Genomic DNA, 15,736 nt, shown 5'->3' on the forward strand with positions numbered 1-15,736 from the left:
ATTATGGAAGTAACCTAAGTGTCCATTGATAGATGAATGGATAAAGAAGTGTGTGTGTGTGTGTGTGCGCGCGCCCGTGCGTGTGCGCGCACACACACACGGGAATGTTATTTAGCCATAAAAAGAATGAAATTTTACCATTTGCAATGACCTGGATGGAGCTAGACAGTTTAATACTAAGCAATATAAGTCTGAGAAAGACAAATACTGTATGATCTTACTCATGTGGAATTTAAGAAACAAAACAAATGAGCAAAGGAAAAAAAGTAAGAAACAGACTCTTAACTATAGAGAACAAACTGATGGTTACCAGAGGGGAGCTGAGTGGGGGGAATGTGTGAAATAGGGGGTAGGAATTAAAGAGTACACTTAAAATGATGGGAAAAAAAAATTCTCAGCAACAGTGAGCTTGTGGCTGGGTGTTGTCGATGAGGCCATCCTGCTGGCACTTAATTCTGGGGGACATACTTTAGAGAAATGAAGCCAAGTGCGCTCTCGGTTTGATGCATGACTCTTAATGCACAAAACAAAATAGAGGAAATACATTTTATTAAGGTCATTCTCCAGATTCTTTCATCCTAAATTTTCCTCCAGCACTGCTGGGACTTTGAAGAAATCATGTGCAGTGTAAGACCCCTGTGGGGTCATGCTTTTAGGTTTAGAATGGTTGGAGGAGGTGGCCAACGTGAATTGAATGCTTGCTGAGCTGCCAGAATGGTCTTCTGTTACCTTTTCCATGGTTCTCAACCACAGGAGATTTTGTCCCCCAGAGGATGTGGCAGAGTCTGGATGTGGCAGTGTCCAGATGCATTTTTGTTGTTAGCGCTTAGCGAGGAAGGCTGCTGGCATCTAGTGCATAGAATCCAGCTGTGCTGCTAAACATCCTTCCATGTGCAGGACGGCAGCCTTCAGAGAATCATTCCACTCAAAAATGTCAATAATAACCCATTTTATGAACGGAAGAAACTAGGGTTCAGTGATGTTAAGTAATTAATAAAAATATATGTGATTCATTAAAAAAAAAAAAATGCTTGAGAATGGTAACCGCTCAATAGGATGATCTGTGAACTAGGGACTGTCATCAGTGCAAGGGACCTGCTGAAGACTTGCCTGGGACAAGTTGCCATCTAGCTGGAAAGTTAGGGAAACTTTATTTTCTTGGCCCAGTAAGTACATGTGTGCCTTGTACTTGCTAGGTTCTGTGCTAAGCGCTGAAGATACAACCGTGAATAAGAAATGCTTCCTTTTCTCAATTACAGATTCTAAATAAGCTGCATTGTTTTTAGATGTTATTTTCTGTTTTGGTTCCTAAGATGGGAATTTTTTGAGACTGGATGGTCTGATAAGGAGAAGTCAGACCATAAATCAGTGGTCTAATCCTGGGGTTAAAGGGAGAAGATCATTTCATAGGATCTTAAATTAGGACTAGCCACGTATAAGTAGAAATGCACATATACACACACATACACATGAAAGTGAGTACAGTATATGTTATTTGCCTCTCAGGATCCTTTATGCCTTTGTCTGGCTTCCATTCCGAAATCTCCCAAGTGCAGGCGCCAACGTGGGAAAAGCTGATAGAATGGTGGGGAGGAGGCAGCGAGACGGACAAATCCGAGGCTGTGGTCCCTTTGCTGGTACAGCTGAGACGCCAGGCCATGGAATGTTTCCTCCAAAGAGAGAAGTGATCACAGAACCTGAAAGAACATGTTTGTTTAATGTTGAAACCCTTTGTCTTGGATTATCTTTCAGGAATATCCTTGGATTCTGAGTGCCTCAGATGATCAGACCATCCGAGTGTGGAACTGGCAGTCTAGAACCTGTGTCTGGTAAAGCAGGAGATGGGGCTCAGAGACAGGCTTTGTTCTGCCTGTGTTTACATCATGAACTTCTCTTTAGAACCATCGTCTCCCTTCCCTAGTGGGCTCTTCCTGCTGATTAATTACTGACTGGATTTGTAAGATGCTTTTACATACAAAATGAGGCAATCTTGTTAGTAATGTATGACTCTGGGTCTTCGGTCATTTCTTCCAGGGAAGGGAGGTCATATCATTAGGCTTTTAGAACAAATCTCTTAGCTGGTTTTCAGTTCTGTTCCCTTGAAATGTGAGTCAAGGTCTAGAACTCCATCCTGCTTTGTGTTTGGGTTGTGGGCTTTCCACAAAGATGTAAGGACCATGTAAAAGGATGCCCTTTAAGAGGGTTATGCCCCCCCCAAATCTGATAGTTTCTAGTATGAATTACTAAGACTCTGCTTATTTTGACATGTGAATGTTTTCAATATGCGAGGGGGGCTGTGCTGTCTCACTTCTCCAGAAATTAGTAACGTTTGAATACTGAAGCATTGGAGGAAAGAAGGGGACGGTTGTTCAAACAGCTGACCTTGTTGCTACTAGTTCACAGTCGTTGGGATGGCTTGCCGTTGCCTCCAGAGAGAGTACTTGGGTCTGTGAAGTGTAGAGAATGGTATTTAACGTGTAGGAATCTGTTGAGTCCTGCCTCTAATTTGGTATCGTCTTTCTTTTTCTTCTTGCAGTGTGTTAACAGGGCACAACCATTATGTAATGTGTGCTCAGTTTCACCCCTCAGAAGACCTGGTTGTGTCGGCCAGCCTGGACCAGACTGTGCGTGTTTGGGATATTTCCGGTGAGCTGCCCAAGTTCAGGGGACAGCCTAGCCGTGTCTGCCGCAAAACTGCAATTGCTTGAAATAATGAGGTGGTTGGCTCAGAACAGGAAAATGTAGAATATTCTTTCTCGTGTAATGTCTTTGCAGTATCACGTAGTGTCTTTGCTTCTGAGGGTATTAAATCTGCTTTTGATGGTTCTTTGTGTTAGAGGTATTCCTTAAGAAAAGTGGCTGCTCCAGAAAACGTATTGAACTCGAAGAAAATTTTACTTTTTAATTAGAACTGTTTTTAGTTAAAATCTATGTACAGTTGGGAGTATTTGATTAAGAATCATGCTTTCCAGTAAAACAAAACAAGAAATGAGTATGTGTTTGACAAAGACAAATTTGGGGAATAGATTAGTGCGGGGACACAGGACTCTTGGATCCTATGGCCTTGTTTAGAAATAGGACAATCCCTCTATTATATTTCTTCTAGTGTAAGGAGCACGGGGGAGGGTGGGATTTCTTATGTCTAGAACACCTTTTAATGGGCAGACTTCTAGAAATTAAAATAATCAGAAATTAAAACAGATGTGTACATGTTGGCTGATGGGGATAGTTCCTCCTTTCACAGTTTATGTGTCTTGATTTGGGGGTTCGGATTCAAATGTTCAGTGCTGTGTGGAGGAAAGCTGAGAAGTTGCTAAGCAGGGAGTTGAAACGCTGGGGAAGGACTGTAACCTGTGAGGCAGGCGTGCGGATGGACGGAAGTGCTTTGTGGACGGATGGAACGTGGAAACGGAGCTCTAGATGCTGGGGTCCTCTGCCCAGTAAAATTTACTTACCGCTTGCTGAATTGTCTCTCTCTATTCGTTTGTTGCCTTAGGAATTCTTAGAGATCGGGTTCTGTGAAGGGTCAGTGGGGAGATTGCAAGACACCTGTTTGATTCTATAAAAGGAAGGCCCCTCAGAGGTCCTTGCCTGGTTCTTTGTGGTGGTAGAGGAGCCACCCTCCTGAATTGTATGGCTGGGGTGGTAACTGTTCTCGGCCCCCTTGTGACAGGGTGGGCCGGGGCGGGAAGCCACTTGCTTTTACAAGCCACCAACGAGTAGCAAGTCAGAGGTTTGGATTTGCGGGAGCAGCATTTGGAACGTTGTAAGAGCAGTGGGTTAAGATTCACGCAGCAAGGGAAGCAGCCGGGGGAGAGGGCGGTCGGTTGCGGAGCAGAGTCTTGGGGCTTTTGGCTTTTGTTTTTGTTTTTGTTTTACTTTCTAGTATGTTTGGCAGAGACCTGAAGAGCTAGAAACTTAATTTCGGTGCCATAAATGATCCCTGTCTCCACCACCCCTTCCCTTCCCTTCCCTTCCCTTCCCAACCGCGGGAAGAGCTTTTGACAGAAACTCCGCGTATGTTACATACTGGCTTTGACCCGGAGATGATAGTCTGAGTCCTGTGTTGTGGCGACTCTCCTGTTAGAATTCCTAGAATTACTGCCGTTTCCAGAGGGTCGGAATTAGAAGGGAATGGGCTCGGGCAGACTGTGTTGGAGATGGGGCGGTTGTGGCCTGTTCCACGAGGGCTTTTGCCATTGCGGCTTTTCGTCAGACTGACGGGGCTTTTTGAAGTACGCCCGGATGTGACCAGCCTTGCCGACAGGAGTCGAAGCACAGGCGCTGTGAGCCCGTGCCCTCTCCTGGCCGCTGGCACCAGGGACCTCGCTTACTCTCTCAGTAACCCGGCCGTGGCTTTTCGGGCTTTCCGCTGCGCGCCCATTCCGGTCGCCCTCCCCGTCTCGGGCTGTGGGTGCCTGATGGGGTTGGACCCAGCTCACGCTCTTCCAGCTGCTCGGCCGCGATTCTTAGAATGGCCCTTCCCAGCCGGAGTCCTGTGACAGAATTAAGTGCTACTACTTGGAGCGACTGTTTTCTCAGTTCTTATGAGATGCTACGTAGCCCATGGCACCGTAGGTCATAAAGAAGTTGATTTGTCCTCTGCACAAACTGCTGCTTTGGCCAGTAGGGCTTGATTCTGTCCGTAGAGCACCGGGCTGAGCAGCGCCTCCTACTGCCGCGCTCTGGGAGCGGCGCGGCAGGTGCCTGTGGCCTGGCTCAAGCGATTGGGACAGTCAGGTGGACGGGTTCTCGCTGGTGAGCTGAAGTCCCCGAGGCAAGAAATCCTTTTCTTGACTTCTGTAGGCTGGAGAACATTTTCACGTCAGAATTCAGGGCCTGGAATCAGAGAAGGGAGGGGGAGAGCGTGGACCCCAGCTGGCGCTTACGCTGGCTCGTGACTGTGTGCAGCGCGTGGATGCGCTATAATAATTCTGCAGCGCTGCACGTATTTAGCGTAAGTGACACCGGGAGTTTCGTGCTAACGGGCTGCGCTAACGCCGTCGCCCTCTCCGCCGTTTCTGAGTGTTTTTCTCCCCTCACGGCTCTCTCGACTTCTAGTAACCCCTTAACCAGAGTGAAAGGAAATGCTTTGGTCTCTAACCAAGTGGAGCTCTGAGTTAGACTTTTACAGTTATTCTCTCCTCTTGTGCAAACCAGCACACTCTTTTTAGCAGAGTTATTTTCGCCTGAGTTCAGATGAGTCTGCATACAGGAAGAGGGATTACCTTTCGGATCTGTCAGGGACCAGAGGTGGTAATTCTGAGAGAGGAAAAGTTCGTTCTGAGTCACAGAATGAACACCCTCACAGTTAAAGGACTGCTCAAAATTCTAATTTCTCGGCATGTCTAGCTCTCTGAGTTAGATGAGCAATAAGGAAACAAATTTTAAAGGAAAACCTGTCTCCTTGTTATCTGTCCCATGAGAATCGAGCCCCATGGGGCTTACTTAACCTGAATCTTTTCTGTTAGCCTGGCAAAAATATGTGTTAAAAACAGAGTATATTTATAATCTACGTGTAGGAGGCAGGTTACTTTTTTGGCCTGATCTTCCGAGTAAACTGCCAGTTAAATTATCTCCGTGTGCTTCCACCTTTGCATGTCAAGCCCATGTAATTCAGGCTTAATCTTTGCGATGACGACTAAAAAAAGGATGAATTTGCTGCCAATTCCTGTCCTCATCCCTCTCTTTTTACTACTTCCCCTGGTCCCCATTGGGAAGCATGCGTCAAACTGGTCCAGTCTGAGAGTGGACTCCCTTCCCTCTGGATTTGAGTAGCTGCTGTAGAAATTTTCCATCTGTCGTTCAGTCGTCGTGAGTGGCTTGTCGAAGGCTCAACTGTTTCTTCTCTAAGTATCTCTTCACTGCCTGTCACTGTTCATCTGTCTGTTTTTATTGCTCTTCCCCTTTCCTGGATCATGACAGCAAGTGCAGCAAAGCCTTGCGTTCTGTCATAAGCTTTCCTTTTAATGTGTTTGTTGACGCTTATTGGAGGCGAAGTCTCTCGCCGCTGTCTGTCTTTGTGTCTTCCTTTGAATCTGTTTCGTATACCAGACTCATTAGAAGAAGTGGGCAGATCCCATTAAAGAGACCAGCGAAGTAAACGGGAAGAGGCATCCCTTTGACAACGTATTTATGAAGCCGTGGAGAGTGCATTTTTGTGACAGCATCGGCTTTCTTTCTCCCACCTGTTGATGCTTATCTTGGACGGGACGAGATAATTAACACCGTCGGGTCCTTTTAAGCGCCTGCCTCTCCAGTGCTGACGTTTACATGCTGCTGGAGTAGAAGAGACATACTGTAATTTTAAAACAACAAACAGAACTATAATCATTAGACTTAAATGTTTATATTTTCCTGCAGATGCCACAATTCAGGCTTAAAATGACGTAGGTTTTATTTTCAATGATAGCTTTTATTTTCCCCCAAATTATGGATACTTGTCTTTAATTTTACACGTGCCAGTAGTTCCAATTTCCTCTTTCCTCCACAGATGCTTTAAAAGATAAAATTTTAGTCCCTCTTCTATTTTGTTTATAAACTGGTATAATTATATCTGCTTGCCTGTTTCAAAAGGCCGTTCTCAGGATCAAATTACATAACATGGTAGAGAGTGCTCAGAAAATCACAAAGTGCTCTCAAATGTAAGGTAGTTGCATTGTTAGCATAATTTTGGTTGTGACTGTACCGCAAATAGCTTTTAAAGATAGGTGTAGTTGAGCCATAAATTTGGGTCCTACACAAATAAGACTCTTCTTACTCTGGGGTTTTTTTTCTGTTGTTTTCAAATTATGGGTAGTTCCTCCCGGTGAAACTAGCCTCCCAAAGTTTTAATGGCAAAATACACGTATTCAGATCTGTAACCAGCTTTCTTACGTAAGAGCTTAAAGGGACATGACAGTTACGCGCTAGGTAGAGTTTAAATAAAAATCTGAAACGAGAAAGACATGACAGTTCTGATCATTTTGCTCTCTGCCCAGGAGTCCCACAGAAGAATGAGGACACTTCTTGCATGGTTTGTAGTTTTACGCTCTTCATCCACCAAAGAGCCATTTAGTATTTAGTAGGTCTTGTTTCCATATCGGCTTTGGAACTTCCCCATGAGGTGCCTAACAGCTGCCAGTTTGAGAAGCACTCAAAAGTTTTTGAGATGATGGAAGAAAAGTTGCTATAGTCGTCACAGAGTTGAAAGTGGAAATGGAACGGTCATCATCTGAGGCCACATTTCAAGAACAAAAAAGACTAGAAATTCCAATAGATTGCTCTTGAGGTGAGGCTTGTTGAGGAAGTTCACTGTGTCCGAGGTTTGGGTTGTCGTCCTCTGGGAACACAGCCCAGTAGTGGGTCTGTTAAAAGAATGGTTAGTGAACGTACTTTAACGTTTTGAACGTCTCTAGAAAGAAACACATAGGAGCTCTTGAGTCTCCTCTTTTTTCGATCTCTCTAGATTGCTTTTCCCTTCCTTTTCCTTAACACTAGTCGTATCACTGTCCCTTCCAGTGCCTCTGTGACCGTGCTCTCTTTGGTAACACTGTTCTGTGTCTTTCATCCCACTCCTTGTCCCTTCAAAGGTCTGAGGAAGAAGAACTTGTCCCCTGGCGCAGTGGAGTCCGACGTGAGAGGAATCACCGGGGTTGATCTGTTTGGAACTACGGATGCGGTGGTGAAGCACGTGCTGGAGGTACTTACCTTCACAGCCCGAGGCTGCTCTGGGCTCCTCTCTGGAAACAGGAAGTGGCCGCTTACTTGTGCATTCCTTCAACACAGATTTGTGCGGTGCCTGTTAAGTACCGGGCATGGTTCTGAGGCCCTGGAAATAGAATAGTCCGTGAGCCGGGAGACGTGAAGCTTCTGTGCCACCTAAGGGAGGGTCACATCACCTGCTAAACCCGGTGGGGAGAGAGGGAGAAGGCCGGCATAGATGCTGTCACCATCCCGCAGCAGAGCCCATTCTCAGGCCTCTGGTAAAAGTGGGGCCGTTGGGAGGGGAGATGTACTCGTTGAGGACCAGCCAGGTGTAAGTCACTTGTGTGCCTGGTAGAAAATAGAAGAGTATTAGAGAAAGAAACTAGATTTTTAAAAATACTCAATTTAATCCTGTCAGCTGTCCAGTGAAATAGATATTATCAACCTCATTTTACAGATGAAAAAAAAAAATGGAGATTTAGAGAAATTGAGCAGTTTACCAAAATCCAAATGTGTCTAGTAAATGGAAGAACTAGGATTTGAACTTGGGTCGGACTCCAAAACCCAGGGGATTTTAACCACAGCATGAAGTCTCTCAAAAACACTGCCAGTTTGAAATTGCCTTTTCTATGATCTTGCCATGGTACAGAATATAACTATATAAATAAAGTGCAAGATACCTTAAAAGCAGCAATCCTTAAACTTTGTGGTCTGAGAACCTCTTTATACTCTTAAAACTTACTGAGGACCCCAAAGAGTTGTTCATGTGGTTTATTATATCTTTGAGTTTTTACCATATGTGAAATTAAAACCAAGAACTTTTTATCTTCGGGGGGGGGGATGGGAGACCCAGTTGGTTGAGTCCAACTCTTGACTTCGGCTCAGGTCATGATCCTAGGGTCGTGGGATCAAGCCCTGTGTCAGGCTCTGCACTGAGTGTGGAGCCTGCTTAAGATTCTCTCTCTCTCTCTCTCTCTCTCTCTCTCTGTGTCTCTGTCTCTGTCTCTGTCTCTATGTCTAAAATTAAAAAAAAACAAAACCTTTTTTAAAAATTTGTTTTCATTTTTTTAAAACACGAAATATAAAAGCACACATTCCATTAGCTGTGAAAACAGTGATATCACCACATCACCGTAGCCCTCTGGAAAACTCTACTCTCGTGAGAGAGTAAGAGTGAAAAAGGCAAATCATGTCTTAACATTACTATGAAAATAGTTTTGACCTTGCACGTTTCCTAAAAGGATATGGGGACTCAGCTGAGAGTTTCCCAGCCACATTTCCTCAGTAAGTTATAAAATTGGTCTTTGTTCTTCAGATGTTAATAATGAGTTGGGGAAATAATATGTAAGTAGATAAAACAAGGCAGTATATCCCAAATGCAAATGAAGCTGAACTTGGGAGTGGAAAGATCTGGGAGTTGCCATGAGAACTTGGATGTAATATTGGATGGGTTGACACGGTGGCTCTCGTGTTCATACCTTAGAATAGCATCACCCCTCGCGTCTTTTCACAGGAAGAGTAGAAGTCAGAGACGTCTTTTATAACCACCAGCGTGGCCCTTCAGTTTGCTTTGAGTAATAGTTATAAAGGCATTTTAGAAGAACCACTTCTTGTTTTCTGCAGGGTCATGATCGCGGAGTAAACTGGGCTGCCTTCCACCCCACCATGCCCCTTATTGTATCTGGGGCAGATGACCGCCAGGTGAAAATCTGGCGCATGAATGGTGAGTAAACCAGTGACAGTATCACTGTGTCCAAAAAATGGACTGCTGGCCAGCAAGGTGACGTAGCCAGGTCGTCCGGACTTCACGACCCGTTTTCCTACCTTAGATGGTTGTGCTAATCCCAGGAGCACAAAAATTGCCGCATCCTCTATTTTCCTGTTTTTGAGGCATCCTGATTTGGGGGAGTCAGAACACAGTTAAGTGGAAGAATTTATTCTTTCAAAAAATATTTATTGGTTGAGTATCTGCTTTGTACTAGTCACTGTTCAAGGCTCTGAAGATACAAAGGTGACTAAAGCATATGGAATTTGTATATTTATTCAATCACGACAGCTAGTGACAAGTAAAACAGGGTAAGAGGATAAAGAATGATGGAGAAGAGGTGCTATTATTGATAGGAGGGTCAGAATGGAAGAACAAACGCGTAGAGATTCAGAGGCTTAAGTGGAGAAAATTGCCATTTTAGAAGGAAGTTGCTGATTTAACGTTTTGAAGTATACCTAGCATTTGGTTAGAGATGCCATAATTTTATTTTATTAATTTTTAAATTTTTTATCTTAGGACACGCGAGTGGGGGAGGGGGCAGAGAGAGAGGGAGAGAGAGCATCTTAAGCAGGTTCCGTGCTCAGCGAGAAGCCTGATACTCCATCTCATGACCCTGGGATCATGACCTGACCCAAAATCAAGAGTCAGACCCTCAACCAACTGAGATGCCATCATTTTAAATCCTAAACATGTAGCAGTAGGGAGTTGTGAGAGATCATCTAATTCTTTTTGGTCCTTTAGAGTCAAAGGCGTGGGAGGTTGACACCTGTCGTGGTCATTACAACAACGTGTCTTGTGCCGTCTTCCACCCTCGCCAAGAGCTGATCCTCAGCAATTCTGAGGACAAGAGCATCCGCGTCTGGGATATGTCCAAGAGGTAAGGGGGTTACAATGGTGTTGACCACAGCTGGGGGAAAGGCCCTCCTCTGTCTCGTTCTGTCTCCTGCCACTTAGATTAGACTGCTTCTGTGTGCCTCTTAACCATCTTCAGCATATGGAGAGGTCAGATCCGGTGTTAGGAAAGCTCGAGGCGGCCTGGAGATCAGCCAGCATTTACAGATTGCCCATCAAATACAATCTCCACGCACATTCTTTTCTCCTCCAAATTTAAGCATGCTCTTCTGTAGCTAGAGACGTAAGAAATACGCAATAAAGGTAGCGTAACGGGAAATCGTGATGAATAAGAAGAAATTGAAATTCAAAATAATAGGACCAGTGAGGTTTTGCTGACTTCCACTCACTGCTCTTGTATGTGATAGGCTGAAGATGTCTCAGAAATTAGTATTTTCTTTTGCTTACCTGTTGCTTTCCTAGGACTGGGGTTCAGACCTTCCGCAGGGACCACGATCGTTTCTGGGTCCTGGCCGCCCACCCCAACCTGAACCTCTTTGCGGCAGGTAAGGGTCATTTCTTCTCTTTTTTCCTCGTTGAAGCTCAGAGTTTGTACGACTTGAGCATGATGCTCTGTTAGCTCTGACTCCGGTGGACACAGAGTAGGATGAGAAGGGGATTTCTCAGAGCCACACGGCCGAAGCCCTTGTCCGTCTGTCCCCCTTACCGTCCTGGAGGACCCTTCGTGTAGTGTTCTGTCTCCACCCGGGTCCGCTGGGCAATAAAGCCCATCCTCTTTGACAAGTCAGGAGGCTCATGGTGGACACTCAGCGTTCTCCGGCTGCGGCGCCCGTGGCTGAGCGGCAGTCACGCAGGTAGCGGATGCGCCCTGAGCGCCGGGCCCCGGTCTGGGTGCTGCTGGTGGAGCGGTGCCCGAGGCCGCGTCCCTGACTCTATGGAATGTTATTTGTGGTGAGGGGAGAGGGACCGTAAGGCAATGAACACGCAGAGGAGGCTTTGAAGAAACATTCAGCCAAAGGAGCGTGGAGGGGGACCGGCGTGCAGGAAAGTGAGGAGGTGGCAGGCCCGGGCGGGCGGGGCCGCGCGAGACTCCGAGTGTGTGTGAGGGGGGCGCGGGGCTGCGGGGCCGGGGGTCTGAGGGGGGCGGTGAGCGCGCGTGAGACGGCGGAGAGGCCAGCGGGAGCGCGGTGAGTAGGGGCCCAGTAGCCCGGGAGGAAGAGCAGGCCCAGCTGTGCTCCGCCTTGCAGGCAAGGCCGGGGTTGGACTGAGGATTTTATTCTGAACGGGCGGGCGGAAGGTCATCGGAAGCGGCTGGGGAGGGAAGTGAATGATCTGATTTACGCGTGGAGAGCCGACAGGTGGACGGTCTCTCTGAGAGATGGATGATGCTAGTAGGGAAAAGGAGAACATTAAAAAAAGAAAAGAAAGGCTTTTTCAACTAGTATCCCCATTCAGCAGAAACCTGTATGTCCTTGCTGTTTGCTAGGGACTGGGGATGCTTGGAAATTACCATGATTCCCGTCTTCCAGAGCTCATGGGATAGTGGAGCTGGTGGACTTCATTACAGTGCAGGATGCTAAGTGCGATGCTAGGGGCTTCTTTGTGTTTTGAATCAAAGCATAGTCGACGTATATGTAGCCTGTTAGTTCCGGGTTTACGTGGTAGTGATTCGATATTTTTATAAATTACCAGGTAATCCCCATGATTAAGTCTAGTTACCGTCTCTCACCACGTGAAGTTACTACAGTATCACGGACTATATTCCTTAAGCTGTGCATCACATGCTTAGGGACTTACTTATTTTATACCTGGATATTTATACCTCTCGATCCCCTTTACCTATTTTGGTCACTCTCTACCACCTCCAGCCTCTGGTAACTACCAGTTTGTTTTCTGTACCTAGGAGTCTGTTTCTGTTTTGTTGTTGTTGTTGATGTATTCTTTTTTTAGATTTCACATAGAAGTGAAATCTTAACATTAGTCGTTCTGACTCACTTCACTTAGCCTAATTCCTTTAGGTCCATCCATGTCGTTGTAAGTGGCAGGATTTCATTCTCTACGGTCGAGTAATAGGCGCGCGTGTGTGTGTGCGCGCGCACGCGCGCCACATCTTCTTTATCCATTTACCAGCCCTGGGACACTTAGGTTGCTTCCTTCATATCTTGGCTGCTGTAGATAATGTCGCAGTGAACATGGAGAGGCATGTATCTCTCCAAATTGGTGTTCTGTTGTTTTCTTCAGGTAGATACTCAGTAATGGAATTGCTGGATCATACGGTAGTTCTATTTTTAATTTTTGAAGAACCTCCATACTGTTTTCCACGGCGGCTGCACCGATTTACATTCCCACCAGCAGCGCGCAAGGGTTCTCTTTTCTCCACATCCTCGCCAGCACTGTTATTTCTTGTCTTTTTAATACTAGCCACTCTGACAGGTATGAGCCGATGTCTCATTGTGGTTTTGATTTGCATTTCCCTGGTGATTAGAGACGTCGAACGCCCTTTCATATGCCTGCTGGCCATCTGTAGGTCTTTGGAGAAATGTCTATTCAAGTCCTCTGCCTCTTTTCGAATTGGGTTGTTTGCGTGTGGTTTTCTTTCTTTATATTGAGTTGTGTTCTTTCTATATTTTGGACATTAACCCTTTATTGGATATTTGGTTTGCAAATATTTTCTCCCATTCATTCAGCAGGTTGCTCGCTCTTGCATCTTGGTGATTTCCATCACTGTGCAGAAGCCTTTTAGTTTGATGTAATCCTGTCTGTTTACTTTCAGTGTGATGGAACTTTGTACAAGGTGTTAGGAGAACACAGAGGAGGGTGTGTGTAAATGTGACAGCGTTAGGTAGAGTATTAGAAAAGGATTCACAGAAATTGATTTGAGGGAAGCTTCTAACAACCGTGGGAATGTAGACAAATAAAGGACACATTTAGGTACCTTTGTTTTTAGCACAAATATAATCCTCATCCTCGTGTATCTCCTGTTTCCAGCTTGCTTTCTTGCCTTCAGCTAATTCTTTCCTCTCTCCTCCCTGTGCCCCAGGCCATGATGGTGGCATGATTGTGTTTAAACTGGAACGGGAAAGGCCAGCCTACGCTGTTCACGGCAATATGCTACATTACGTCAAGGACCGATTCTTACGTCAGTTGGATTTCAACAGCTCCAAAGACGTAGCGGTGATGCAGCTGCGGAGGTAAATCAGACACGTTTCCTCCCGCCGGACCCTCTGATCTGTCACCACGCTGCGATACCCACAAATAGAATTCCGTTCTTTTGATGACATTTTGGGTCTCCTCTCCTGTCGCAGATCGAGTCCCCACTGGGGAAGCTGCTCAGTTTAAACCCCAGGAGCATGGTGGGCAAGGAGGAGGCCATGAAGAGAAGGGCAGCTTCCCTGATTAGAATGCTAGTGAGCCTGTGCACAGGACATCACTACTGCCACAGTCGGCCGGGTTTCTTGCGAACCAGAGAAAGTTTCCTGGTTGAGTGGCCCGACTTGGTGACAGGCCTTTTTGCCTGTGTTTGGCATTTCTGGGACTTTGCTTTGCTTTCCAGCAAAACGCATACAACTCTAAACTAGAATATACGTCTCTGGAAGCTCTTCACTCTGAAGATGTGATCAGCTCTGGGATGTCTGGCAAAAAAACTGTCCTTTCGGAGGGCCAGCTGCATCAGCATGCTGAAACATTGATGGTGGCAGGCTCTGGCACGAGGCTTTGATAACCACCCTCCAGCATTACTACAATAAAAAGATGGGTTTATGTGAACACTCCAAGGGACGGGACAAATTAGCCAGAGACGGAGCCCATCACGTGGCTCTGTGGTGTCCCCTGCAGTTATGTGTAGGAATTTGTCCCCAAGAAGACCCAGTCCCGCTCACTGCAGCGAGTGCTGACCCTACGTTCCGTTGAAAAATCGGACCTGTACCAGGGTTTGCCTTTTTTAAACTGTTTGTCAAAGCTGAGCTAGGGGTGTCCTAGCCTTGAAAGAAGGAAGAGAGTAGATGGAATGTTTATTTTTATTCCTGATTATGAAAGTGACGAGTTATATGTGTAAAGATTGGGTAAGTAGGAGGTGTGGGAGTCATGCCTTTCTTCCTTCCGTCCTTACTCCCCTTCCTCATTTTCTCTTTCTCCATGTACATCCCTAGTGGTTCCAAGTTCCCGGTGTTCAATATGTCGTACAATCCAGCAGAAAATGCAGTCCTGTTGTGTACGGTATGTGACCCCTGCTGTCCTCCTAGGATCTTCCCGTTTTCCGTAGGTCTCTTTCTCATGCCCGTAGGAAAACCGTAGTGGCCGTGTAGAAGCTCTGTAGTGGTCATTTTGAGAGAGCTAACACAGTAAGCAGCCTCAAACCGGGTCAGCTCCAGTTACCATAAGCACGTTAGGGGTTTGTGAACTTACATCTTCACTAAGGCTGGCAATTTCTACACGTAACGCAGCCTCAAGATGAATGACCCGACTCGGGAACGCTTGTCTTGATTCCTTCACGGGGGCAAAAATAGAAGAGCTGACCTGGAGGAGGGGTGCCTTTCAGTGAAGTTGCCTTCAGGGTCAGCAAGTAGCCCCCGTACTTCTTGCCGTGGAATTTGGGGGAAAGAGAGGAATGACGTTCTAGTTTGAGTGCCCTGTTTGCCAAGTTAAAAAGAACGAAAACTTGTCTTTCCCCGTATGACTTCTAGTGTGTCTGATCCCGTTCTTTGTTCAGTATCTAAGAGTCTTAGCATTTTTTCCCCGGGAGTTGTGTTTACTGTCGTCTTTGATTTTTTTTTCCCCTTGAACAAACTTTTAAGCTGATGAGTATGCTTAGGTAGAGCACCAGAATACTGGGGATTTAGTTTATTAACGTGTGGAGTCAAGAGCAGTCCTTGCTGCCTTTCAAATAATACCTGCATAAACCTTTGGAGGATACAAAAAATATGAAGTGACGCGAATTCCGAGTTCTTTGGCGACGAGTCTGAGAACTGCTAGCCGTAGACACGTCCCCCTGTCCCTGTGGGTGACAGGTGAGAAAGGGATGGCTACAGATCATCGTGTGACGGCGCGGTTTCCTCTGTCAGAATAAACTGCCGTCTTGGGTTCCTGTCACCATCTGATTCCTGTTTCCTCTACAGAGAGCCAGCAACTTGGAGAATAGCACCTATGACCTGTACACCATCCCCAAGGACGCGGATTCCCAGAATCCCGACGGTAGGCGCCCCCTGTGTCTGCCCGGCTTTGCGCACAGCTCTCCTCCGCCGCGCTGTCGCGCCTCTTCGAGTTTTTCACGTTCCCCCCCACCAGGCCACGGTCACATCACTCGTGTCTGTTGGCAGGTGCTGCTGACAGTTGCATCAGAGGCGACCATGGTGTGAAATATTCATGTTCCTCCTCCATTTTATTACTCCAGCTAGATATATATATTTTATAATTTGGTTATTAGAAACTCTC

At 46.1% G+C, this 15,736-nt stretch overlaps 1 protein-coding gene across 1 annotated transcript in view; it reads left to right on the top strand.

Moving 5' to 3' along the window:
• The window catches only part of COPA (COPI coat complex subunit alpha), a 45,098-nt gene that overhangs the window by 10,525 nt on the left and 18,837 nt on the right, over positions 1-15,736 (top strand). Inside the window, exons 5-13 of the mRNA XM_042975630.1 lie at positions 1,753-1,829; positions 2,537-2,646; positions 7,572-7,681; positions 9,310-9,409; positions 10,196-10,331; positions 10,769-10,851; positions 13,347-13,497; positions 14,455-14,521; positions 15,421-15,496. Coding sequence (XP_042831564.1) covers positions 1,753-1,829; positions 2,537-2,646; positions 7,572-7,681; positions 9,310-9,409; positions 10,196-10,331; positions 10,769-10,851; positions 13,347-13,497; positions 14,455-14,521; positions 15,421-15,496 — 910 coding nt within the window. The remainder of the gene's footprint in view (positions 1-1,752; positions 1,830-2,536; positions 2,647-7,571; positions 7,682-9,309; positions 9,410-10,195; positions 10,332-10,768; positions 10,852-13,346; positions 13,498-14,454; positions 14,522-15,420; positions 15,497-15,736) is intronic.

The sequence above is a fragment of the Panthera tigris genome, chromosome F3 (genome assembly GCF_018350195.1).
Source record: "Panthera tigris isolate Pti1 chromosome F3, P.tigris_Pti1_mat1.1, whole genome shotgun sequence".
Lineage (NCBI taxonomy): Eukaryota > Metazoa > Chordata > Mammalia > Carnivora > Felidae > Panthera > Panthera tigris.